Source organism: Sturnira hondurensis, unplaced genomic scaffold (assembly GCF_014824575.4).
Source record: "Sturnira hondurensis isolate 20B ecotype Veracruz unplaced genomic scaffold, ASM1482457v3 Scaffold0008860, whole genome shotgun sequence".
Classification (NCBI taxonomy): Eukaryota; Metazoa; Chordata; class Mammalia; order Chiroptera; family Phyllostomidae; genus Sturnira; species Sturnira hondurensis.
This window is the reverse complement of record NW_028081491.1, coordinates 3,779,645-3,806,376: the sequence shown is the minus strand read 5'-3', so window position 1 is coordinate 3,806,376 and position 26,732 is coordinate 3,779,645. Positions and strand designations below refer to the sequence as shown.

Below are 26,732 nucleotides of genomic sequence, written 5' to 3'. Positions count from 1 at the left end.
TTGCTGGGCACACAGTACGTGCTAACACCTGCTTAAGTGAATGAATCAGATGGAGGGTGGACATAGAGAAAAGACTTTCTGATGGAAGAAAACAGGGAAGTCATGGAGAGAAGCCCAGTACAGGAAGAGTTTGGGGCCCATATCAAGGTTTATTTTAGTCTGTCGTCAGCAGGCAGCCATGGAAGAGCTCTGAACAACAGCAAGGTCTCAGTTGACACTTCCAGATGCAGGAAGATTCTCCAAGGTCAGCAGTGAATGACTGGGACTGGCGTTGCAGGCTTCCGGTCTATTCTTTCTGTGTGTTTAGGGTGCCCTGGTGGTGGTGTAGGCTCTGGATTTATTAGTCTGGATTCCTGGCTTGCTCCCCATGTCACCGGCCAGCTGACCTCCTTCATGAGGCATTCAATACCTTGAGCCTCAGTTTCACTTCTGGAAATGGCACCAATTCTACCCAACTATGACACCTATCTATATACTTATCTCTCTAAAGTGGCAGTACTAACACCTAAGGTGTCACTGTGAGTGTTGAGTATGTAATCACCACCCAGGAAATATTCTAAGTGCTTTAGAAGCAGCTGGGGGAATGCTGGTCCTAGTCTGGGAAGAACTAAGCACAGTGCCCTTTACCTACCTCATAAGCATTTGATAAATGCTGGGTAACTATCATCATTATTTGTAAACAAGGAAATGGAAGTGTCAGAGATGGCTGCCCACAATCAGGGTGCTTCCCCTGTACCACAGTGGCCTCCTGGCTTCAATGGACCACACATGGGTGGATGTAGACCCTGCTGATGTGAGTGTTTCAGTACTGCTGGAGGGAAAGGTAGCAGCAGTGCCCAGGCAGGCCCTCTGGCTCTCCTTGCAGACTCTGGCCTACAAGCTGAATACTGTTTATTTGCCCTAATTTACTCCAGGGTATCCATGGTCCAATAGTTAGTCCCTTTTCAGATCCATACAGGCTGTCTCCAGGAGGAAGACTCAGGATGGGAGGGTGATAGCTGGAATTCAGGTAAGAGGCCTTAGCTCCAGATCCTGAGCAGCTCACCAAGGTGTGAAAAGGGTGGGGGAGAAATCTTATCCCTCTCCTGCCTTCCGCTTTCTCCAGCTTCTTTTCTTTCACTCTCATCTTCCTCATGATTGTACCTGGCAGTGAAGGCACTGCTGAGGTTGTGGTGGACAGGTCACCTGTGGGGGGAGGATGGCTGACTACCTGAGGGCAGATTTTAAGTCAGTTAGGAGTGAGGACTTCAAATGAGCTGCCTGCAAGTGGAGCGATTGGCTCTTTGAGGCCACTGGCCAAAGCCGACGGCCTATCAAAGATGCTGCTGTTGTCTGGACCAGACTCCCTGCTCCAGGACTGTAATTCTGAGTTTGAATGGCCAAGATGGGACAGAGTAAAGGAGCACCTACAGGTTCCTTAGTCCAATTTACAACCTCACTCTGCTCTGGCCTCCTGAGATGGGCGTGGAGGACACAGTATGCAACAGTTGGGAGGGGCAGGAAGGGTCTGCCAAGGGATGCCTTGAAAAAAGATGACTGCTAGCTGAGCAGCCAGTCCATACCCATCAAAGACCCTCCCACGCGGCTACTAGCGGGGCTCCTTAGGTCACCCGGGCCTGGGCCCTCTGACCTGTGTTCCTGGGCTGCTCAGTTTTAGATAATCACTCTTTTCTTACACAGCTGACCTGTGCCAGTGCTCCTCTGGGGCTGAGCATTAGGGAAGACCAGGGATAGTATAAAGGAGGGTGGGGTGTCCCCAGCCAGGAATGAGGGGTAAGGCAGGAAGAAAGGGAGCCCGAAGGAAGGGACTATAGGAACCCCTTCTGGCTGCTGGGTCAGAACAAAGTTATAGTCCAATAGTGTCTCCTCTACCTTCTTTATGAGAAAGGACATCCTATGGGAGTTTCACCCTGAACTCAGCCTACCTTCCCACCCCCTACCCTATGCCCCATCCCCCCTTCCGTGCAGTTGCCTCCCCATGTTCTCTCCCACCATGTTCTGGCCCACCTCCCAGCAGGGTACCCAGTCTGTCTTCTCCTGCAAGGGGTCTTCGGGGGAGTGGGGTAGGTCTTTTTTCTTTCCCCTTCTCCACCTCCCCTGGCGGGTCGCCGGGCCCACTTTGTCTCTGGAGGGTCTCCCAGCTCACCGTCTTCCCTGGAGAGATTTACAGGCTCACCTTTCCTGGAGGGAATCCCTGACCTACCTTCTTACCCCAGCCAGGGGTCCCGGACCCACCTTCTCCCTGGCCCACTTTCTCTTTTGCAGGTTTTCGGTCCACCTCTCCCTCGGAGGTGTCCCTGGCCCACCTGACCCCTGGAGGGTCCTGAGGCCCACTTTCTCCCCAGCAGGTCCCCGGCCCATGTTATCCCTGGGCAGGTCCCCTGCCCGCCTTCCCGCGGCGGGAGCAGCGGCCAGACCGCAGGCGGAGGCGGCGCCACCCGGGGCGCTGACGTAGAGGCCGCTCGGCGGCCGGGGGTCCCTTCGGTGGGGCCGCGGCTCCCCGCCCGCCCGCCGCCCGCCGCCCCCGCGCGTCCATTCCCTTTTGTGTCCCGCGCGTCGGCCCCGCGCACACTCTCGCCCTGAGCCCTCGGGCCGGCGGGCGGCTCCCGCGGCCTGCGCGCGTCCCGCTTTGTGTGGACGCGCCGCGGGTGCGCGCGGGCTGTCGTGCGCCCCCGGCCCGTCTCCGGCCCCGGCCCCGGCCCCGGCCCCGGCCCCGGCCCGCCCGGCCCCCGCCCGGCCCGGCCCGCCCGGCTCGACCCGGAGCGCAGCGCGGGCGGCGGGCGGGCGGGCGGCGTGAACATGGCGACGGTGCCGGTGTACTGCGTCTGCCGGCTGCCCTACGACGTTACCCGCTTCATGATCGAGTGCGACGCATGCAAGGACTGGTTCCACGGCAGGTGAGCGTGGCCCGGCCCCCGGCCCCCGGCCCCGGCCCCGACCCCGGCTCGGCCTGGCCGGTGCGCCTCGCAGGCCCGACCCCGCCGGCCGCGCGCCCTTTTGTGCCCGGGGCGGGGGCCAGGCCTGCGGGCGCCCCTCGCCACGGCGCACAAAGCGGGCCCGGGGGTCGGGCCGGGAGTTGGGGCGCCGGCGGCCTGGCGACTGAAGGCAGGGCGCAGGCCGGCTCCGAGGCCCAGGCCGGCCGCCGCCTCCTCCGCGAAGTTGCAGGAACTTTCCCCGCGCGGCCCGGGGAGGCAGGAGCGGTGGGCTCGGACGCCGGCGGGGCTTGGTGGACGTGGGCCCGGGGAGAGGGCGGCCGGCGCGCCCACTCTGCGCAGCGGCCGGAGCTCCCGGGCCTTGTCTTCCCGGGCGGGACCCCTTCCTGGCCCCGCGGGCTCCTGGACCCGGAGGCCTGCTCGTCCCCTTTGGGAGTGGGTGACAGAATGGTTTCTGTGTGGGCAGGGGTGTTGTGGCTATGCTACCTCCCCCCTGGAGAGCACGTTTATCCTTTCCACTCTTCTCTGCCCCAGACAGGGACACCCCGGGTTTGGCTCTAACCTTATGCTCTCTAAGGAAGATGGGTTTGGGGGAGGTGAAACTTATCCCATGCCCATGGCCATGACCTGGGCCTGCGCCTAGTTGCAAAAGCCGAGGTCCCTTCCCACCTAGAAGTAAACGGAAGAGGAGGAAGAAGAGGTGGCACTGCTGCCCAAACTGCTCCAACAGGTTTTCATGTGTTTGGGCCTCGACAGGACTGGCTAAGGGCTGGCCAGGGGTTTGTGCCCTCCGAGGCTGCCAGGAACAGGGCTGGGAACATGAGAGGGGTATGTGCATGCGTGGTCTCTGATCCCTGTGGGCTGTGGGGTCTAGTCCTGCCAGTTCACATGTGGCAAGCCAGGCAGCCAAATGTGACAGGGCTTGTTCAGACTGGCTGGTGTGTGACCTGAGTCCCTGTGACAGGGACCCCAGTGAGGAGGGGTTGGAACTCTGTGGAATGGGAACACCTACTGAAATCTCCTGGACCTCCCAGGGTTGCACAGACCCCTGCCCCCACCAGAGCATCAGAGCCTTTGGATGTGAGCACTGGGCTATACACACCCACCCGTTGGCATCCTCTTAAAGTTCATAGCTGGACTAAGGGTGAAAGCTCCCATCTGATCCCTCATCTCCTCGGTTCTACAAATGCTGAGAAGGTGGTCCTCAGTGCCCTGAAAGTGGAGGGGGCCACTCCCTCCTCTCTGCCTCCACTTGGGCCTGCAGAGCTCCCAAGGTGCCCAGGTTAAGAGAGGTGTGAGGACCTGGGAGGAACTTGGCCTGGCTTGCCAGGGGCCCTATCCACAGCACGGGTTAGGCAAGGCCAGATCTGTGCTAGACTTTGACATGGGGTGGGTGGGGGATTGGGGATGGGGTCTTGCCTGAGGGGCTGGTGACATTAACTGGGTCTGCCTGGGCAGAGGCTGGGAGAATTGCATCTTGACACCTTAAAGGGGATATTTGTGGAAAGCCTTCTCTTATTTCTTATTACTCCGTCAGAACGTTTTGATTTGATCCCATGTAGGCAGAGATCATTCGATCAGCACAGATTTGTGTCCACCTGTGTGGAGTGGCCCTGGGGTCTGAAAGGGGCTTCCCCCCTGTGGAAGGGGCATATCTTCTCTACATTTAATCAAGAGTCACTTGCAGAAGTGAGCCCTGAGGCTGGACTGGAGTTCCCTCCCCCTCCACTCACACACATAGGGCCCTCACAGTCCTGGACCAGGCTCTTGTCTGTAACAGGAAGGTGTGTGACATGATCCTGTGTTTCCCAATCTCTGGATATTCCTGGATGACCCGCTGCTCTTTCCAGATCCACTTACCACCTGTACTGTTGTTTATTTAATATTCAACAGCTTAACTCACTTTTAAAAAGTTTGAATACTTTGTAACTTTTATTTCGAGAGAATTTTAGACTTATAGAAGAGTTACAAAAATGGAACAGTTTCTCCATCCCCAACCTCTCCTGAAGTTAGTCTCTCAGTAGCTCATGCTGTGAGCCTGAAAACTTGAGGCAGAAACGCCCAGCAGTATGTAATCCAGACTTCAGGCCTCAGAGGATGTATTTCCCTAGGTTTCCCCTTCACTGTCCATTTCCTGTTCCAGCACCCACAGTGCCTTTCACTCTCATGTCTCCTTTCTCCCCAGAATATTTCTTTTAGAAGGAAGCTTTGTATCATTCTCTGAAGTGGAACCTTAGTATCACTTGCCATAGATGGTACCTATAAATATAAACATAACTGTAAAAGTAACAGGCTCTGTCTTGTTCCATTGTGATCCACCACATCTCTATAGCACACATTTTGGGGGGACTGGACAGGGGGTTCTGAGGCGACCCACATTAATGCTAGTAAAGCATGCCAGCCAAGAATGATTGGGACCGCTCTTTAATAGGGGCAGAGTCTGCTCCCCGGGTGTGATCCCCCCAGCACTCTGAGCACCCCTTCCCGCATTCTCTGGGGAGGCCTCTCTGCTGGGTTGGGCTAGACGTGTGGTCAGTCAGAAAGCCAGGAATCCATGTTCTACCGCGATAGACCGTGGCTGTCCACTCTTGAGTGACACCTGGTCAGCCCATTTGGCCATCACTAGCACTGACTGGGCCTCACCTGGGAGTAGGCTTTGACTGGGAAGGGATGGATTTTGCCAGTCACCTTGTGAGCTGTCTTGTCTGTGTGTTTGGAAGGAACGTATGGCACCATGATGGCCTTGGGGACCTTCCTCCCCAGTTAAGGTGCAACAGAGCCATTTGGGCCAAGCACTAGATAGCTGCTTGTGTCTTCCACTTGACCCCATGTGCCCCTCTACCCCTGCCTGTGGTAAAGCATTTGGGGACTCTGGACCAGCTGCCCTAAGAAATGACCTCTGAGGTGGCTCATCTTGTCACCACCATGATGTGAAAAGTATCTGCCTCTGGAAAATGGGCATGATTCTGTTAAAGCAACAGATAGCCTAAAGCTTTCTGGCCCTCTTTTAGTTGCCTGTTTTATTGAATTTTAGGGTTTTTGGAGGCAAATCAGTAAAATTGATTTTAAAGAGTTTGAAAGCTGAAGTTGCTGTTAAGTCCTTCAGTGACAGAAATTTCATTTATTCCTTTATGGGGACAGGTTCTGTGTGGGGTGTCATACAGGCTATGGGGTTCCTGGGATAACAAGGTAGATCTCTTGTCTCTTATGGGTTTTTTTCTGTGGAAGTCAGGCTTGCAGACTGGGTGCTACAGACCAGCCTGGGGAGCCCTGTCAGTGTTGTGAGGAAGTGTCGCGGTGGGCAGGAATAGGGGTGGGGGCAGGGAAGCCACATCAGGAGCAGCCTGCATTGTGGCCAGGCAGGAGCCAGGCAGGAGCCATGTTGGAGGCTCTGAGCAGAAGAGTGATGGGAAGGGACTAAGGATATGGCAAGGTCCCTTTGGCTGCCATGGGGACAGTTGGTAACAAGGGCAGGGACAGAAGCCACTGCCCAGGTAAGAGGTGCTGGGTAGGATGGTGGGGGGAACAGGTGGTGAAAAGGTGTCAGGTTCTGGCATGGATCCCCTCCAATCCCTGTGTGTTCTTCCATGTGTCTGGACTTTGCTTGCCCCTTTTGCCAGGGTCCTGTCTCTGTCCCCCAGGGCTTGCCCCCCAGGACTTGTTGGCCTTTGTGGGCTTTCACCATGTCCCCCACCCAACCCTACCCAGTCTTAATATTCTTGGGGCAGAGCCACGTCTGGAGGTGCTTGGCTCTCTCGGGTGCCTGGCGGCACAGTGGGGCTTGTGGCCAGCAGAGCGTGTGTGTACTTGGAGTGAAATAAGGGCCCGCCAGGGGTCAAGCTTCAATGTTGCAATCTGGGTGATCAGATCTGACAGTTAAATCCTAGAACCTGAGACTCCTAAATACCAGGGGTAGGGCCATCTACATCAAGATGGAGTTGTGGCATGTTTGATGTGTTTAGAGATAACAGTAATTTTAAAACGGGAAATGCTTACTGTGTGAATTTAAGGAATTCTGGAGGAGGTAGGGGAATCCCAACTCCTAGAGGGCAGAGCAGCGGTCTCCTGTCCATGGACCCTTTCTAAGTGATGTGAACCGCCAAGGGAATTCCTTGGAGTTAGGCTCATTTCATTGCCAGACTGTTTGCTCTTATTGAAGATACGGGGCTGGAAGCTTGCTTGGTGTGAGCCTTTTCCCTGCAGCCCACATTTGTTTGGGGCCACTTGGGCTCAGGTGTGGCTGCTGATGGCCTGAGTTTGGACAAAGGTTTAGGGGTCTTGGTGTGGACCCTGTCCTCTGGAGCTTTCCCTTTGCCTCTGCGCTCATGGCACCTGACCACAGGGCAGGGCTTTATTCTCAGAGAATGTGGAGTTCTGCTGTTAGGAGTATTGACTAGGAAATAATGTTCTGCACCAAATGTGCTGGAAGACTCTTAACTTCTAAATTCCTGGTGTGGGGAAAGCAGAATGGTCACTTGGCTTCTAAATGACCAATGTGATAATACTGCCCCGGGGCTTACACTGGGGCTGGTTTGCTCACAGTCATCCTCTTATTGGTTTCCGCAGTGGCCTGGGTGGTAGGCCAAGTGGGCCACCCTGTCCTCCCACGTGTAGCAGGGAGGGATGCCCTGCTTCCTCGCCATCTGGAAATAGACACTCCTCCACCAAGGTGCAGGGGGAAGGATGGCATCCAGCTTAAGTTATTCTGGCTCAAGGGCCTGAAAAATACCAGGTGCTGACACCCTTATTCATGTCTATGGTTTCACAAATGCAATGTGGATGGAAACATCTTTATAGCAGGAAGTGGCTTCCAGTGCCAGGTGAAGAAGCTGGGCTCTCTGTAGTGCCCTCTGTGTCTGTGGTATGCCCACTGTCCCTCCAGCTTCCTGCATAGAGTTGTGTCTGTATCTTAGCACCTCTTTGCCTCTCACTCCATCTTTATTTCCCTACTGCAGCCTGCTTTGGTTCTCAGCTTTTTGGCTTGGTAGGTGACCCTAACCATGCACTCTAAACCACTGGAATGGGACTTGGCCCTGTGCTTTAAGATTTTAGTGTCTGTTCATTTCCCCTCAAACTGATGGGTCATCCATGGAAAAACAGAATTCCAATCAATGGCTGGCTTTGACCTCAGAACATAAAAATTGAAGGTTCTTGTGGTGTTTGTCCAGGCAAATGGAGAAACCAGCCTTTTATGTCTTTTTTTCAATTGGGGTGAAATTCGCATACCATGAACTTATCCATTTTAAAGTGCACAGTATGGCATTTAGTGCATTCAGAATGTTGTGCAACCATCACCTCTAATTCCCAAACATTTTTATCACCCCCAAAGAAAACCCCAAACCCATGAAACAACAACTTTCTATGCTCTTCCCCCAGGCCTGGACAAGCCCATCTGTTTTGTGTCCCTATGGGTTTATCTGTTCTGGACATTTCATATAAATGGAATCACTCAATGTGAGACCTTTTGTGCGTTTGTGTCTAGCTTCTTTTACTCAGCATGTTTTTTTGTTTGTTTGTTTGTTTTATCCATGTTGTAGCACGAACCAGACTTCACTGATTTTTTTTCTGTGGTGGAATGACACTCTGTTGTATGGATAAACCACAGTTTGTGTGTTCATTCCTCTATCAGTGGACATTGGGTTTTTTCTTTCTTTATTTTTTAAAATTACTGTTTGTGTTTTATATAGTATTTTGGTTTTTTCTACCCATGGCTATTGTCAGCAGCACTGCTATGAACATTCATATACAATATTTGTTTGAACACCTCTTTTCAATTATTTTAGGAATTGTTGGGTCATATAGTAGCTCTTTGTTTACCTTTTTGAGAAACCAACAGTTTTCCACAGCAGCTGACCATTTTACATTCTCACCACCAATGTAGGAGTGATCTGATTTCTCCTCATTTTCACCAATACTTGTTATTTTCCGTTTTTAAAATTATAGCCCTCTTAGTGAGTGTGAGGTAGTCTCTTATTATGGTTTCACCTTGCATTTTCTTAATGATGGCGAGCATGTTTTTATGTGCTTGTTATCCATTTGTATGTCTTCTTTGGAGAAATGTCTACTGAAACATTGTGCCCATTTGTAAATTGGATTATTTGTCTTTTTATTTTTGAATTTTAAGTGTTCTTTATATATTCTGGACAGTAGACTCTTATCAAATACATGATTTGTAAATATTTTCTCATTTGTATGTTGTCTTTCTACTTTTGTGATAATGTCTACTGATACATAGAAGTTTTTAGTTTTAATTTTTCTTCTGTTGCTTATGCTTTTGGTTTAATATCTAAAAATTCATTGCCAAACCCAAGATCACGAAGGTTTGCCCCTTTGATTTCTTCTAAGAGTTTTATAGTTTTAGCCCTTATATGTAATTTTTAATTTATTTTCACTTAATTTTTGTATGTGATTTGAGGTAGAGATCCAGTTTCATTTATTTGCATGTGAATATCCAATTGCCCCCACACTATTTGTTGAAAAGAACATTCTTCCCCCGTTGAAATCTTGGTGGCTTCATTGAGAATCGTATGAGGCAAGCCCATAGATATGAGCTTTGGGCTCTGTTTCATTCCATTGGTCTATACATCTTTCCTTATGCCAGTACCATATTAATTTAATTACTGTAGCTTTTTTTTTATAAAGATTTTATTTATTTATTTATCTTTAGAGGGGAAGGAGAGGGAGAGAAACATCAATGTATGGTTGCCTTTCGTGCGTCCCCTGCTGGGAGTTGGCTTGCAGGGAACCAGCCTGCAACCCAGGCATGTGCCCTGACTGGGAATCGAACTGTGATCCTCTGGTTCACAGGCGCGCGCTCAATCCACTGAGCTACACCAGCCAGGGCAAATTACTGTAGCTTTGTAGTAAGTTTTGAAATCAAGACGTGTGAGACCTCCAACTTTGTTCTTTTTAAAAAATGTTGTTTTGGCTGTTCGGGGCTTCTTGTAACTCCCTATGAATTTGAGGATTGGTTTCTCCATTTTTGCAAAAGGGGCAGTTGGAATTTTAACAGGGATCGCACTGAAGATTGTATTATAGATTGCCTTGGGTGCTATTGATGTCTTAACAATATTATGTCTTCATATCCATGAACAGGTGGTGTCCTTCCATTTGTTTAGATTTAGGCCTTTGATTTTTTTTCAGTAATGTTTTTGAGTTTTGAATGCACGAGTCTTTCATGCCTTGGTTAGTTCTATTCCTATGTATTTTATTCCTTTGGATGCCATTGTAAGGGGGATCATTTTTGTAATTTCCTTTTTGTATTGTTTATTGCTAATATTTTTACTCTTCTTAAAAAGCATTACCTTTTAACATGTGGGGACTGGATTTCCAGAACCAGATGTGCAGGGTGCAGGTGTTCATACACGTGCTGGGGGTAGGTACACACTCAGCTGTACGCCTGTAGATGCCCTGTGACTGGAGTATGTGTCTGTGGGCCTGGGGGAGGGGTGCTGCTTTCTTTCTTTCTTTTTTTTGAGATTGTATTTATCTTTAGAGGGGAGAGAGGGAGAGAAATATCAATGTATGGTACCTCTCGTGCATCCCCTGCTGGGAACTGGCCTGCAACCCAGGCATGTGCCCTGACTGGGAATCGAACCGTGATCCTTTGGTTCACAGGCCCACGCTCAATCCACTGAGCGACATCAGCCAGGACTTGCTTTCTTTTTTAGCCATAGTGTTTGTTGAGCCTTGCCTCTGTTACACCCTGGGTTAGGTATTTTCTCTATACATGTAGGGGCTCCCTATATTGTGTGTGGATCTCCTCTTTCACCCTGACTGTTGATAAAGCCATGAGGAGCAGACAGGGAGCACTGCTCGGTGTGCTGCATGTGGGTTCTCTGATCTTCCCACTGTCCCTGAGGGCTTGGTGGAAGGTTGTTTTGATTGGGAGGACCAGCAGACTGAGGCTGGAGAGATCAGCTTGTGGAGGTCGACAGGACAGCATGATGGGCAGGGACAGCAGTGGTACGTCTGTTCCAGAGCTCCCCCACCAGTGCCACTTCATTGATGAGAGTGATGGTGGGGGAAACGAGGGAGCCCACAAGGCAGGCTGGTTCCCAAACATGCCTTGGGAGACCCAAACATGCAGGACGGGTCAGCACTGTTTCCTGGCCTGAGCCATGTCCCCAGGAAAGCTTTGGGTAACCTCTGGCTCTGTGTACCCCAGGCTGTGTGGTACTATTTTCTGTTCCACACAGAGGTGAGAGTGAACCTTATTCCTTCTTACGCCTGAAACACTGTGGACTGGGTATGGGTTCCATGGCGCCAGACAGTGGGACAGTGTGAGCCTCTAAATGGGACTTGGAGAGGTTTAAGCCCCATCAACACCAATGCCTGGGGCAGTCAGACTTGGCTTAGGTCCCTGACCATCCCTGCCCACCCCCCCCACCCCCCCCCCGCCCCGCTGTGGCCAACAATCCCAGAGCAACATGTGAGTAACCCATAGCCTGGCTATGTGAACTCTGACGCTTTCGCCAGTTGTTATGCTTTCCCCTTAGAAGCCCCATTACGGCAGAGTGTGGGTGTAAATCTCCAGGAAACTGGGATAAATAGAAAGGGCAGTGAGACAGTGGAACATGAGTATGTCCCAGCAGGGCATGGGCCTCTCTGTCCAGGCCTCGTTTCCTGGGCTGTCCTGCCTTTGGCCAGAGGGATGACATAGATGTGGGGATTCAGGCCACATTTTTCTGCAGAAGAGGCTGAGGCCTGGGGTTCTGGTGCAGTATGACACTTGGCAGCCTGACAAAATCCAGAAACTGCAGCCTGATCCAGTCTGCCTCCCAGACAAACAAGGTTGGGGAGGGATAGGTGGGGCTGCCTGAGAGCATCCCAGACCCTGTGGGGAGAGGGAACCTATGATACCACATGAAGCAACATAGGGGTGCATGTTGGACAGGAGGTGAGTTCTCCCTAAACTTCCTTCTGCCTACGTTTATGAAACTTGGAGGATTAGTTGCCATTGGTGCTGTGGAGTTTCTTTCCTGGAATTTTCTAACAACTCTGGCTAATCTCTCACCAGCTGTTTTGGAGTTGCAGCTCATAAAAACAGGGGAAAGGGGGGGGGCATTTCCTGCCACTTGTTTGCACCCAGCACGAAGCACTTTCTGTCCTCTCCTCCTTTTCTCTTAGCAGCTCCCAAGGGCACTAGGCCTGGGTCTGCTTAGGAGAATCTGTCTGGGAGAGGGCCAGCAGCTGGCCTGCATCACCCACTGATAATTGGTCCATGGGGCTTTGCCCAGATCTGGGGAACCTCCCTGCCCCACTCTCCACTCCAGCCATAGTGAGCAGCCCTGACGGTTTTGTGTGGTTCCTGGTTGTGATTGCAGACTGTGCTCACATTCAAGGCCTAAACAACTGGGAATCCCTGGTCTGAGAAGGCCAGGGTGTTGCACATAGGCCTCTGGGAGTTGGGGGGTTGGCTTCTCACCTGTTAGGTGAGGCAGCTCATCAGTCTGTTCAGCCTAGCACCTTGGGGTGCTAGTCTCCAGTCCCAGCATCTGGATGAAGGACCCAGGAAGGCACTGGGTCACTGCACCACTGGGCAGCATATAACACAGGGTGGCCCAACGAACAGTGCTGGGCAACCTCATGGGCAGCAGGGTGGTGTCCACAGGTGACTTCAGAGGGCAGATGTGGTGGGGATGCACCTGGACTGTAGGCCAGGAGTGGGAGTTCCCCTTTTATCCTCAATGCATCATCCAGACAGGGCTACGGCATTCTCTAGTTCGCCAAATTCTTTCAGAGTGCTGTGTGCCCTGTGTGTAGGGGCAAGATGTAGAGAAACCAGAGACCAGCTAGGGTCCCTGAGGGGAGGGTCTGGAGGGGGCCTGGGGAATGGAGGGCCAACAGGGGAGTGTCTAGCACTCTGCCTTGCGGGCCCCTTTGGAAGGAGCTCCTGCCCTGAGCTCTACCTGCCACTGCTAGAGAATGGAAGTATTAACTGCTCTTTGGGTTTGAAGTTCCTAGGGTCTGTGTCATCATGGTCACCCTCTGATCCCTGTGGGAGGCTTGTGTAGCCAGCCCTGGTCTGGTCTTGGCACTGGCATGGGCCTCAGCTTGGGCCCCTGTCTGCCAGGACCCCTGTACCTGCCTACTATGCAGGCATCAGGTATTTGTGTTTTGGTTCCTGCCCCAGATGTGGAGGTGAATATGTGAGGCAGTGCTGTGATCATGCAGCTAGAGGTTGAGCCACATCTCACCCTTTCTCTGAGCTGCAACTAGGTACGGGACTTGGGTCTGGGAACATTTTACCTGCCTTTCCACCCCAAAGGACCAGAACAAATGTTTACTGTCTGACCTCAGGCAGCCAGGCAGGGCCTCTGTCCTCAGCCCAGATCTGCCCAGTGTGTGCTGTGTGGTCCCTTCCTCACCCCCGCAGCCCCCTGATCCCAACTGTCTAAAATCTCTGTGGGCTCCTAAAGGCAGTGCTGGCAGTAACCAAAGGGGTTCCATTCGGAAGTCCCTCTGGCCATCTGGGGTAGGGCGAGGAGACACCCTGAAGCAGGCAGCTGTGAAGCCACTCTCCCAGGACCCCAACTGAGTGCCAGTCCTGCTCCTCTCATGTCTGTCTTCAGCTCCCCAAGGAATGTGGCTTTCCTGTCCTCTTAGTGGACAGCTTTTTAAAAAATATTTTATTTAGCCCTAGCTGGTGTAGCTCAGTGGATTGAGTGTGGGCCTGCGAACCATACGATCGCGGTTCGATTCCCAGTCAGGGCACATGCCTGGGTTGCAGGCCAGTTCCTGACAGGGGATGCACAAGAGGCAACCATACATTGATGTTTCTCTCCTTCTCTCCTTCCCTTCCCCTCTGAAGATAAATAAATAAAATCTTTTTTAAAATATTTATTTATTTATTTTTAGAGAGGGGGAAGGAAGGAAGGAAGAGAGGGAGAGAAACACCAATGTGTGGTTGCCTCTCATGCAGCCCCTGCTGGGGATCTGGCCCACCACCCAGGCACGTGCCCTGACTGGGAATCGAACTGGCAGTCCTTTGGTTTGCAGGCCAGCACTCAATCCACTGAACTACACCAGCCAGGAGATGTGGGTTCAGTTTGAGATATAACTTTAATAATTGAAGCTGGCCCCAAATCAGGCACATCAGGGGAAATATGTGGTTACGTCGGGGCTTCTAAGCCTGGCTCTGTGGACACTGAGGCTGGGAAGTCTCCTGGTAGGATGTGCAGCCTCCCCTTGGCCTCCGCCCACCAATCCATGAGCATATGTTATGCTATCCACTCTGGCCCCTGTCCTCCAGTTGCACTGTTAGAGCAGGATGTGACAGTGGGACGCCCCAGGGAGCACTTGGTACATCACCTCTTTCACAACTGGGAAACGGAGGCTACACACCAGTCTCCTCTCTCAGCCTTGTGCTCCTTGCAGACCCTTAGGCATCCCCACAGAATGGCTGGACCCGCTTCATTGGTTCTGTACTTGGGGAAAGGCCTCCAAGTCCCAAGCAACACACATTGAGCGTGGGATTCCTTTGCCACCTGTGACTAAGCAAGTGATGCCCTCTCCTGGACCCTCAATGTGTGGCCTGGCTGCCTCTTGCAGCAGGGGCCATGGCCAGCTGGATAGGATGTTCTGGGGAAAGGAGGAAGCAGCTTGATGTCTGTCCAAGTACAGGCCTGCTGCAGTCACCCTGCTGGCATTCCCTTGTCTGCCAGTCTGCTTGTGTTCTCCATGGGGCCTCCATGTCACTTAAGGGCCTGGCCAGCTCTCAGAGGTCTCAAGGCCTGCTCCCCAACTGAAACTATGGGCCAGGAGCTAGCCTATCACCAGCCTCCCTTGGAGCCAGTTGCTGGAGACCTAAGTGGCCTCAGAGCTATCCAGCTTGTCTCCTGGCTCTTCTTATGTTCCTCCTGATATTCTGGGATTCCAGGATTCAGGTATGTTCTTAAACTCCTGAAAGATCCCTGGGCAGACAGTCCATATGCTGGGACCTCTGGTCTGTCCTAGGGGATGCAGAAGGATGTACCTGAGTGTCTGCTTCTGGGGAGGTGCAGTCACAGCACTGGCCTGTCATCGTGACCTGCATGCATTGCTAGGTAGAGGAGAAAGCTCTCAGTGACGTCACCCAGTGCAACTTGGCGGTCTGCCCTTCTTACCCACTGCTTGGCAAGAGAATCCTTTTTGGTCCTTCTGGGCACATCCCATCTTCAGGGTGGAACTTATGGATGATATATAATTAATTCTGTGCCCTGCAGTCTGTCAGTGAGTGCCCCTAGGATGGATGGAGGGCCCTGGTACACCCTGTGCAATGAGTTCTGTGTGTGTACCTCATCTTGTTCTCAGATGGCTCTGTGAGCCAGTGGGATCCTGACATAAGTGTGGAAATACTGATGCTTGGAGCAGCTCAGTAACCACAGGAACGTCCTGCTTGGTTGGAGGTCGGCTGGCACGGCCGATGTCCTTTCACCATGCTTACTGCCCCTTGGCTGCTGCTGACTGCTATTAAAGTGTCTACAGAGGCCTACCTGGTGCCATCCTAGCCTCATATCCTTGTTGCCCTTTGGGTTGGGAACATTCAGAAGGCATTCACCTCCGGGGGCCATAGTGCTGCTCCTGCCTCAGGTCCCACATCCTGCAGTTGTGACCTCTGGGGTCGGGGATGGGAGTTAGCTAGAGCCTAATCAGGTTTCCGTATCCTGCTCTTTGCTTTTCTTGTCCTTTGGTCAGGGATGGCGGGAGGCAAAGAACAGGTCCAAATTTTCCAGTAGGACAGGACCTTGGAGAGCACCAATCCCTCCTTTCTTGACGTGCAGTAGCTGTAAAGAACCAGCCAACCTTTCTTTCTAGGGCTGCCTCCAGGAGGCTTGCAGCATAGAGCTGGTCCCAAGGCCCAAGGCCCAAACACCCACCAGGTTGATGCTCTCAGGGGTGTGATAGAGCCTAGGGAGAGAGCCCTCACCTCCCTTGGTCTAGAGTCAGTATTTCTGTTTATATGACCTTGGACTGCATTTACTCTGGGTCATATTTGTCTTTCCCAACAACCTTGTGAGTCTCTCAGGGTTTTTAATCCAGGTGGAAGGCTGTAATTCCCAGAGCTTCCAGATATAAATACTGAGGTATTTATTTGACATCTGTATACACCTGATTTCCTAGAAACTACTGGAATAAATAACTCCAAAATCTGCTTCTGATTTTCAAAGCAACCATGTCTCTATTCAGAATATCTGTTAAAAATCCACTGAATCAGGTTTAAAAACATATAAAGAGATATTTAAACACTTATTTACTATATTAAGGATTTTGGACTCTTAGATCATAGACTTAAGGGGATGATTAAGTAAATTATTATACATTCACAATAGAAAATTATGTAGTCATCAGCAGTGATATTTATAACCAGGTTTTAATGATGCGTGAAAATGTTTGTTATATGTTGAATGGGGAAAAATGCAAGATTCAACATTATCTGTGTAGTATGATAGTTAGTATTAAGTAGTTATAACAGAAAACATAATGGAAGGAAGGGTGCCAACATGTTAAGAGGGCTAAGAGTATTTTTTCCTACTATTTTTATACTTCATTTTCCAACTTGCTTTTCAGGAGCATAAAATTACTTTTATGATTAAAACAATATTGTCAAGAGTGTAGAGGGCATCCTGCCCAGCCTCCCATTTCATAGATTTTGTGGACTATAGGTTATATCGATACTATGGCTTGAGTGCCTCCTACCTCACAGCCACCAGGAGCAGGAAGGCGATGTCCACTTCAGGACCCCTTAATCTAAAGGTCAGGGGGGTATCTTTGCCCCTCTGGCACCTCCTTTTCTAATGTGACCCTCCAGCAATGCACGTTAACCTGGCCTGCAGCCCTTCTCTGCTAAGGGGGCCCATTGGCACCCATGGCCAGGGCTGCTCTGAGTGTCCCTGTGCAGGTGCAGTTTTAAGGCCCTTAGGGCCCTGCCTACTCAGAGCCCCCTCCTCCTTTGGGACCCTCCCAGGGGTGAGACCTCAGGCTCGTGACTTGGGGATAGAGCCACCACTGCACTGCTGACTAGGAGGAACTGAGGCCCCACAGCCATTTCCCAGAACAGCAGTAGCCATCACTAGCTACTCACACGCCCAAGTGTCACACCCTAAGTGGGGACCCAAGTGTACAGCTGACTTGGGAGGACACTGTGGGCTCATGAGCCAGCCTTACTGTAGTGTATCCTGACATTTGCCTGCTACAGACCAGGAACTAAGCTCCTAGTTACTGCTTGTCACACAAGAGGAGAGTCTGTGGGGCTTCTTGTATAGAATGTGTGGTTTGTCAGAATGAGGAGGTTCTGACCCCAGTGGGGGCCCTTGAGGAGAACCCAGAAGATACCAGCCTTACCAGCCAGGCTGAGGCCGTGAACCAGCAAGGATTAGCTCCCATCTGAGATGTTAAACACTGCTCTGCAAATGGAGCATCCTTCTGCACAGACCTTTAAACCATTACTTATAGATACCAACTGATTACACATTTACCTTCAGAACTTACAGGTGCTAAATTATTATTTACAGATGCTCCCTCTGGAGGCAGAGAGTAGGGCAACCTCAGGCCAAAATATGGGGAACCACTTCCACTTGGATCTACTTTAGAATGACAATAAAGAATTCTGAAAATATAACATAAGCCTCGAGATATTTAGGGTTTCATGTCAACAGAAAATGTTTTCTGATCACAGTGATAGTGTGACCATTCATTTTCACAACACCCATTCTGAAATGCCCTGAGAACACTGCGTCTGTTTGTGCACATGTCCTCTTGAGTGGGCCAGACACACTTTGTGCTGCTCAAGGAGGCACGTGGCTGCAGATGTACCACCAGGCACACATGCTTTATCCTGTGCGTGTCCACACACTGGTCTGCACCACATAAATGCATGTCCAAAGAGGCCCTTTTCTTTTCCTTAAACAGTTTATAAGATTTAGTTTTTATTTTCCAGCTGTTTTGAAGTATAATTGGCAAATAAAATTGTAATACATATGAAATATATAGCATAATGATTTGATGTCTTTGTACATTGTTGAGAGATTTCCATCATTACCTTTATCACCTCATATGTTTATCCCCATTTTGGGTGAGAACACTGAACTTTTACTGTCTTGGCAGATTTTGAGTATATAATGTATTGTCACAAACTCTTGTCCCCATGCTGTACATTAGATCCTCAGAGCTTACTTGTCTTGTAGCTGAAGGTTGTGCCTCTCCTCTTTTCCTGTCCCCACAAAGGTGTCTTGTTCTTGGTGGGCCTGGGGTTCACCCAGGGATTCCATCAAACAGAAGGCCAACATCCTGAAGCCAACCCAGTTTCTCTACTTCATAGTAACTTAGTTTTATTCCCACCTCACAGGACTGGGTCATACTGTAATATTTCAGATTTGGTAACTCACCTCTGAATTTTCATGTGTACAGTGGCCAGCAGGAGTACACATTGTCCAAATGGCTCATTTACCAATCATCCAACCTCTTGGGCAAGCTGTTTTCTGGGCCTGCCATACTGACCCTTCTGTTTAGCAGGGCTCACCCCTCCTGTTTTTTGGGTCTGGGGTCTTTGCTGAGATAGTTATAGGGTACTTGAAGCCCAAGGTCAAGTGGGTGGCTGTCCCAGTGGGCAACTTGGGACCACTATGTCAGGGAGGTTTCCTTGTTTCTATCAAGATTCTATGGCCAGAGCAAAGAGGGACAGTTGCCTGTAGCACCTGCTGGCACACCCTCCCCATTTTGGCACCTCCTGTAGCTCAGCTCACTGGCTGCTGCACTTCCTGCCCACTGTAGCCCTCAGCTGTTTTCCCCCCTGGGTGGGAGGCCTGCTGCCTGTCTGTGGTGACCAGCAACCTGAGGGCCCTAGAGGCGTACAGATGCCACTAAGAAGAGACAAGACAGCCTGACTCACCTGGGCATCTCTTTATCTCCGTAAGTGAAATCTGTTGTGCCCTTGATGACACTCCCCTGAGTGTGGCCCTGTGTTTGGTGGGTGCCTGCCAACTTCCTTATCTCTAGAACCTTGAGACTTGACTCCCATTCCACTGGAAAAGACTGTTGAGTCTTTGCAAGAGCTGAGTAGTCAGCAGAGTGCACAGGGGTTGGACTGAACTTAAGTGAGGGGCAGTGCTGAGCTGGAAAGCTGAAAGTGACAGTGCCTATCAGTCGCAGCCCTTGTGGCCATCACCTCACCTGCTAGATGAGAGTCAGAAGGGCCCACTGCCCTGCAAACTGTGGGAATGTCCAGGATGCTGGCCCTGAGGCTGGGAGAGGGTAGGGAAATGGGTTGGGAACGGCCTTCTGTGGGGCCTTGCAGGATGGGGTGGCTCCACAGTGGGCATGGGTCTTGGCTTCCAAGTGGCTGTTCTCAGTGCTCAGGTCCACCGTGCCCCCAAGAAACAGCACCCCCAGTGCTGGACCAGGTGGTTGTGTCTGTCTGCCCCTGGACTAGGTATGGTCTAGGACAGAGCCTGGCAGGCTTCCTGTTGGCCCCAAGCCTGGGAAAGTACAGTCCTCGAGAGGATTCCCCTGACGGTGTGTGCCCTGGGACAGTGTTTGGGTGGACTAGCCGTCAGAACCCCTGGGGCGAGTCCATCGCAGCAATCGTCACACAGGGCACTTGGAACCACCTCTAAGGGGACTCAGGAGGGCATTTCCCTGAGAAGCTGGATCTACTTCATTCTGTTGGCCCTTCCTTGCTCCCGCAGCCTGGGAGTCTGGTCCAAGCCCCCACCTTTCCGGTATGTTTGCCCTTGGAAGTGATTTTTATGGTGCAAATTCTTTATAAGGGATTTCACTACACTAGTTGTTCTGCAGCCTGTTTCTTCCCTTTAACACAGGTGTTGGTGAGCCCACCCTGTGGACACCCTCACTGTTGTAGGGTCTCAGGTCTGCTGGCCATTCCTCTGTAGGAGTTGGTGCAGCTCAGACACCTTCCTCAAACCCCCTGCAGAGGCTCCTGAGGGTAGTTCTAGAAGCACTTGAGGGGCCTGGGCTGTGCTCAGAGTTAGTTCTTATGTCCAGCACATTCACTTACCAGTGGCAGGACAGGCAGGGCTCAGGCAGCGTTCGCCTGGCCTGAGAGTGGACGTGCACCTACTGCAACAGGCATATCATGATGCTACCAACCCTCCGTGACCCCAGGCTAGCCTCTCCTCTCCCACAAGTCAAGAAGTGGGACCTCTGGACCAAAAAGGGGTTACAGACAAATTCCAAATGGTGATGTTGAAGGTGGTGCAAGGAGATGGGCTGCCTGGAGGTTGAAAGGAGTGGTTTTAAAAAACTGAGTGAAGGGTCTGCTGTGTTCATTGTTTGAAGGTCAGTGTTTCGAAATGGGAGCCATTGCAGTAAATAGCTGCGGGGTACTTGGCTTCCCCTGGAGACACTTAATGACCACTCCTGCATCTCCCCTTTCCTGGGCTGTCCTAAAGCATGAAATGTCATAGCTGGGACAGAAGGTTCAGTCCCTCTTTCACACACTGGAGAGTCAGAGCCGCAGGAGGAGTTAGAGATGCAGGTAGGGGTACCAGATAGAAATAGTGCGAATTTCTGTTGATCTCAAATTCAAATTTCACTGGATGTCCTGTGTGTTTGTCAACAAGATGACACAGAGGTGGGACTTCCAGGGTCCCAGTGCTTCTCAGCGGGGAATCTGGCTGTTGGGAAGTCCTGTGCCCCTAAGATGAGTTATGAGCAAAGTTGTTGCTGATTTCTTGTATCTCCCAGGATTCCTTTTGCTTTACCCACAACAGACAAATAATTGTCTAAGTGTTTTTCTTCATGGTCCCCTTCTCCCCATCGTACTCCATTCTTGACTCTGCATTCTGGCTTCTGTATGTAGTACTGTAAAATGAGTTAAAATAGATTTAGGAATATCAAATTAATTTTTTAAGTGTGTAGGTGCTTTTTTCTTTGTTGTTTAAATGTAAACAGTACCTTTTGGAGTAAAAAAAAAGAAGTTGAGTAAAAAAAAAGGCCACAAACCTGTTAGTTTCAAAAATGATATTGCTTGCTTAAAGGTTCTGAAGTTAAGGCTTGTTAACTTTATCTTAGCTTTGATTCCAGGCATCCTGTATAGTTGTAGTTGCAGAATCCCAAATTAGGCTACATTTCAAAATTCAGGGCTGTTCAAGGTTTAAAATTGCAAACATGAAAGGCAGTAGGTGCCACCATGTAAGAGTGAGCTCACATTTCTCTAAAAAACATTTCCTTTAAAAGCACATGGCGGTTGAATCTTAAGGTTAAATTTTAATATGAAAGGTCCTCATGAATTAAATAGTTGATGCAATTTTTCAGGCATCAGCTTTTTGTTCAGGCTGCTTTTTGTAAGGAGAACCCTGCACTGTGTGTGTGGTGTGTAGTCCATGTGCATGTGTGTTCATGTACTCTGTGTGTTGTGTATGTGGTATACGCCCATCTGTATAGTGTTCAGTGCATGGTATTTGTGGTGTGTGTATATATATGTGTGTTTGTATTGTGTGTGGTATGTGTGTTTGTTGTATGCACGTGTGTGTGACGTGTAGATGCACGTGCATGTATATGTATATTGTGTGTGGTGTGTATACATATGCATGCATATGCATGTGTGTGTTGCATGTGGTATATGTGGTATGTGTATGAGTAATATGTGTAGTGTATGTGGCAGCCTGTGTTTAGCACTTGGAGGAGAATTTGGGGAGGCCCCCATGAATCCTCAAGGCCACTGGTGCCACATGTGTTTTCCTGAAAGGAAAGCAGATGCACTGTGAGGAGAGTTTCTACAGCTTCACCTGTGTGATTCTCTTAATCTGAAATCTGTCCCAGCTGTGAGTCCCAGCCCTCCCAGACCCACTGTTATGTTACTGTGAGGCTGCCCAGCCTTCCTACAACCTCGTGTCCACCTCCAGCACAAGGCCCAAGCAAGCCCTTCATCTGTCTTAGCTTCTGCCTTCTCACCTGTAGAGTGAAAATGACAGGGACACCTTGTAGGTTGCCATGAGGATTGAGGCCCAGGCCAGTGGCCACTCTGTGCCCATTAGGCTCAGCACTGTGGCAGGAAGCTACTGACCGGGGTATACAGGGTCTCAGTCCTCTGCACCACAGCCCAGAGTGTGCCCTCAGAGAAGATGGCAACAGACTTAGGGGAGCCAGTCCCCAGTTCCTGACCAGCTGGGAACTTGGGCTCTGTAGGGAGCCAGACCTGATGTGAGCATTCATCTGCTGCATTTGAGGGACAGGAACTTGTATGTTCTGGGATTTATGAGAGAATATAAAGAGTGACCTCAGAAAAGTAATTCTCTTGCAATAACTGTGTAGTTGCATTCAAGTGTTTCTAGAACTTTGCCAAAACCATGCATACTGGCCAGTGCTAGGCCCCAGGCAGAGCCTAACCTGGGTTTGGCTGTCCATGTACACACAGCCCAGGGAAAGGGGTGCTCTGTTGTCAGAGGGAAAGTTGTAAGTAGCACCACCTTGTAAAATAGTTCATTTTAAAATTAAAAAATTAATTGTAAAATAGCTCAGGCCTGAGAGAGGAAAAGAAGAATATCATGACAGAGTAGTGCTAAGTTTACAGACATGCTCTGACTGGTGGAAAACATACCAAGGGTGGTTTATTCCTCCACCTCCCATCCCCATCTTTACTTGGTAAAGAAAAAAGGAGAAATTAGCTGATTGTATAATTAAAGAATTAGTGTTTTGCATCACTCAACATTTTATGGAGAGGGTAATTGTGTGTTGACTGGAGAGCTTACAGGAGGGCTGGCACCCTGGCAGTCACACTGTTGCCAGGGGGCACTCCATGGCCCTGGGGGTGGCGGTGAAGGAGACAGATCATCCCAGCACTTCATGGACACTCCAGGAAGGTTCTCAGGAGAATGTGTGCCAGGCTCACACACTGTGCCTGGAGAATGAAGGGGTTGTTCCAGGACTCTCCATGCGCTGGAGCACCCCACCCCCTCATCCCCAGAAACATGGGGGCACTGATGGCAGAAGTGTTGTGGAGAATGGGAATAGGGTCCTGTTCTGAGCATGTAGCAGTAAGATGGTGGTGTGCTCCTGTAGCTACTTGACCTCCATCCTGCCTGGCCTGTGCCTCAGGCCTTTCCTCAACTCTGCACTGCCCTTGGCCACCTCTCTCCGCACCTCCTTGAGCTGTTTTTACTTCTGTTAGACCTTCTACATCTCTTTCTTGGCCATTAACTCTGCTTTCACATCTTCTCATCTTTTTCTTTGTTACATTCTGGGTGACTCCAGTTCACCAATTCTTTGAAGTTCAGGAAAGTATTACCCAAATGTAGTGAATGTGCTACTTAAACTATTAATGGAGTTTTAGTTTTTAATGGCATTTTTCATTTCTAGAAGATCTTGTTTTCCAGATTTAGCTGATCTTTTTTTCTAGTGTATATTACACACGTTTGAATCTTTTTCTACAGTTATTCAAAATGATTTTATTTCCTCTATTAGATCACTATTATGTGATGTACTTGGGGGTTAAGTCCTACTTTTTGTCAGAGTAGATCATCTTGTGCTTTGGAAATTTGAGGCTTGGTGGGGAAGACCTGTCTTCTCGCAGCCCTGGGAAGGAGGCCACCATTTCCACCCAGTTTTGTCCAAGCATGGCTCGCACACACCTGCTCCACAGCATTGCTTCTTGGGGGGCACTGGAGTCTCTGGGATGGTTCCCCAAAGGCCTTCAGGGACTTGGTAACATGATGAGGTCTGTGGGACTGTGAAAGGAGGTATTGATCAGCAAAGCCACTTGTATCGTGGTCAGAGGAAATGAGGCCCAGTGGCATGTCCACCCACAGTCCTCCAGAGACTGCAGCCCTGCTTCTCCTCTACAGCATTCAGGTGCACATGTCATGTCCACATAGCTGGAGACATGTCCCAATGTGCTAAATATTTCCCACATTTATCAGATTTCCCAGGGCTTGGCTGCCATGAGTCCTTAGGTTGGTGGCATCCCTGACTCAGGCCTCCTGTTGTGAGATACGGGGTGCACCACAAATCCCCAGAACCATCCCTTTCTGTTTTTTTGAATCACTGTCTTTTTCTAGGTTGCTCAGGTAGAAGATGAGATTATTGATTTTAGATCTTCTCGTGTAATGTGTGTGTTCAGTGCTATAAATTCCCCCCTTAAGCATTGCTTTGTCTGCATACCACAAATTTTCTTGAGTTGTGTTTCATTTTCATTTAGTTAGAAATACTTAAAAATTTCTCTTCAAACTTTGTCTGTGTTTTATTTAGAAGTGAGTTGTTTAATCTCTAAGTATTTTGGGGTTTTCCTGGGATCTTTCTGTTGTGATTTCTAGTGTAATTCCATTGTGATATGATAACATACTTTGTATTATTTTTACATTTTAAAATTTGTTAAGGTATGATTTATTGCTCAGAATGTGGTCTCTTTTGGTGAATGTTCTTTGTGAGCTAGAGAAGAATGTTTATTTTACTTTTGTTGGATGAAGTACTCTATTATGTCAATTAGGTCAGGTTCCCTGATGGTATGGTTGAGTTAAACTCTGTCCTTACTTATTTTTTTGTTTGTTGCTATGTAAATTATTGATAGAGGATGTAGAAATCTCCATTATAATAGTGGTGGTGATGATGAACTCCTTTAGTTTTTTATGCCTGCAGAGCTCTTTATCTGCCCTTCCATTCTAAATGTTACCTTTGCTGGGTAGAGTAATCTTGGCTGTAGGTCTCTGCTCTTTGTGACTTTGAATATTTCTTGCAAATCTCTTCTAGCCTGCCAAGTTTCTTTTGAGAAATCAGCTGACAGCCTTATGGGAACTCCCCTGTAAGGAAATAACTGCTTTTCTCTTGCTGCTTTTAAGATTTTCTCGGGGCGGGGGGTGGGCTGGGATGGGAGTAAAAGTCAGAAAACTGTATTTGAACAACAATTAAATAAATAAATTCTAAAAAAAGAAAAAAAAGATTTTCTCTTTATCTTTAACCTTTGGCATTTTATTTAGATGTGTCTTGGTGTAGACCTACTTGCATCCATCTTGTTTGGGACTCTATGCTTCGTGGACTTGCATGTCTATTTCCTTCACCAAATCAAGGAAGTTTTTTTTTCATTGTTTGTTCAAATAGATCTCCAGTTTCTTGCTCTTTCTCTTCTCCTTCGGGTACCCCTATGATGTGAACATTGGAATGCTTATAGTTGTCCCAGAAACTCCTTACACTACCCTTGTTTTTATGGATTCTTTTCTTTTTCTTGTTCTGCATGGTTGTTTTTTGTTTCCGTATGTTCCACATCGTGCATTTGATTCTTGGCTTCATCCACTCTACTGTTCATTCCCTGTAAATTGTTAATTTCCATTAGTATGTCCTTCATTTTGGCCTGCTCTTTTTTATACTGTGTTCCTTGAGCATCCTAATAACCAGTGTGTTGAATTCTGCATCTGGTGGATTGCTCATCTCCATTTTGTTTAGTTCTTTTTCTAGAGTTTTTTTAAAAAGATTTTATTCATATATTTTTAGAGAGAGTGGAGAAAGGGAGATAGGAAGAGAAACATCAGTGTGTGGTGCCTCTTGCATGCCCCCAACTAGGGACCTGGTCCACAACCCAGGCATGGGCCCTGACTAGGAATCAAATCTGAGACCCTTTGGTTCTCAGGCTGGAGCTCAATACATTGAGCCACACCAGCCAGGGCTTTTTCTTGAGTTTTGATCTGTTCTTTCACTTGGGCTGTGTTTCTTTGTCCCCTCATTTTAGCAACCTCCCTGCATTTGTTTTTGTCTATTAGGTAGAGTCCCGATGACTCCCTGTCTTAGTAGTTTGTCCTGGAGGGCCCAGTGACATGGCCTCCCATATCAAGCAAACTGTGTACTTGAGGTGTGCCCTCCATGTGGGCTGAGTACACCTTCCTCTTGTAGTTGAGTCTTGATTGCTGTTCACAGGTCTATGGGAGGGATTTACCCAGGCCAGTCAGCTGCAAGGACTGGCTGTGACCACTGACCACTAACTTTGCCCTTTGAGGAGTATCAGCTTTGCTGAGGCAGGGTGGTAGTGCTCCAGCATGGTCTGTAGGTGTCCACTGGGTGTACAGGCTCTAGGATTTCCTGGGTGGTGCAGGTCAGGGTCAGCCACCAACTGTATTCTGCTTGGGACCACCCAGTGTGAGCTACAAAGCAATCTGCAGATACCTGCTACTTGTGCAGGGTTTGGAGGTTCCCAGGGAGAGCCAAACTGTGATTCAAAGCTGGATGCTGCTAGTGTTTGGTCTGGAGCTGCTTAGCTACATGTAGGAGGGCTGGTGGCAGGTTGTAAGCTGGGTGAGGCAAAGCCTCAGGTAAATGCCAGGGCAGGACAAACAGTGTTAGCAGGGTTGATGGAGTCTCACATAGGACTCTTGCCTGCCTGTTCTGTGGCTCTGTGGGGATAGGGCTCAGAAAAGGCACAGTAGCCTCTGCCCACCTTTCTGTCTGGGAGAGATCTGTCCCCAGTTTTTTGTCCCGATGCCAGACACTTCAGTTTCTTCCCATATGGCACTGGTGCCTTTCAAGCTGCTGCTCCGGAGGTGCTGGAGCTCAGAGGGAGTACGTCTGAGTAAGTTCTGTGCAGGTGCTTTAAGTGGAACTGCCAGGGAGTCCAGTAGTTTTTTTCACTGACTCAAATCCTGCTGTTTTTTACAGCCAGAAGTTATGGGGGCTTATCTTCCTGACACTGGAACCCTGGGCTGGGAGGCCTGATGTGGGTCTGGGACCCCTTCACTCCCAAGATATTTCTCTTGAATTTTTATCTAGCATACATGGGTGAGGGGGCCTGCCTGTTCCACATCTCCTCATCTCTACGTCCCTTCATCTCCTACCCTTATGGATTAATGTGGTTTCTTTAATTCCGTAGTTGTTAGACTT

The 26,732-nt window shown here is 49.7% G+C and overlaps 1 protein-coding gene across 2 annotated transcripts in view; it reads left to right on the top strand.

Annotated features, from left to right (window-relative positions):
- The first annotated feature begins 2,442 nt into the window (after positions 1-2,442).
- PHF2 (PHD finger protein 2) overlaps positions 2,443-26,732 on the top strand; it is a 90,555-nt gene continuing 66,265 nt past the window's right edge. The window contains exon 1 of one of the 2 annotated variants that reach the window (XM_037056226.1): positions 2,443-2,897. In XM_037056226.1, coding sequence (XP_036912121.1) covers positions 2,800-2,897 — 98 coding nt within the window. In that variant the 5' untranslated portion in view covers positions 2,443-2,799. The remainder of the gene's footprint in view (positions 2,898-26,732) is intronic. The other variant, XM_037056228.1, reaches the window with a different exon arrangement.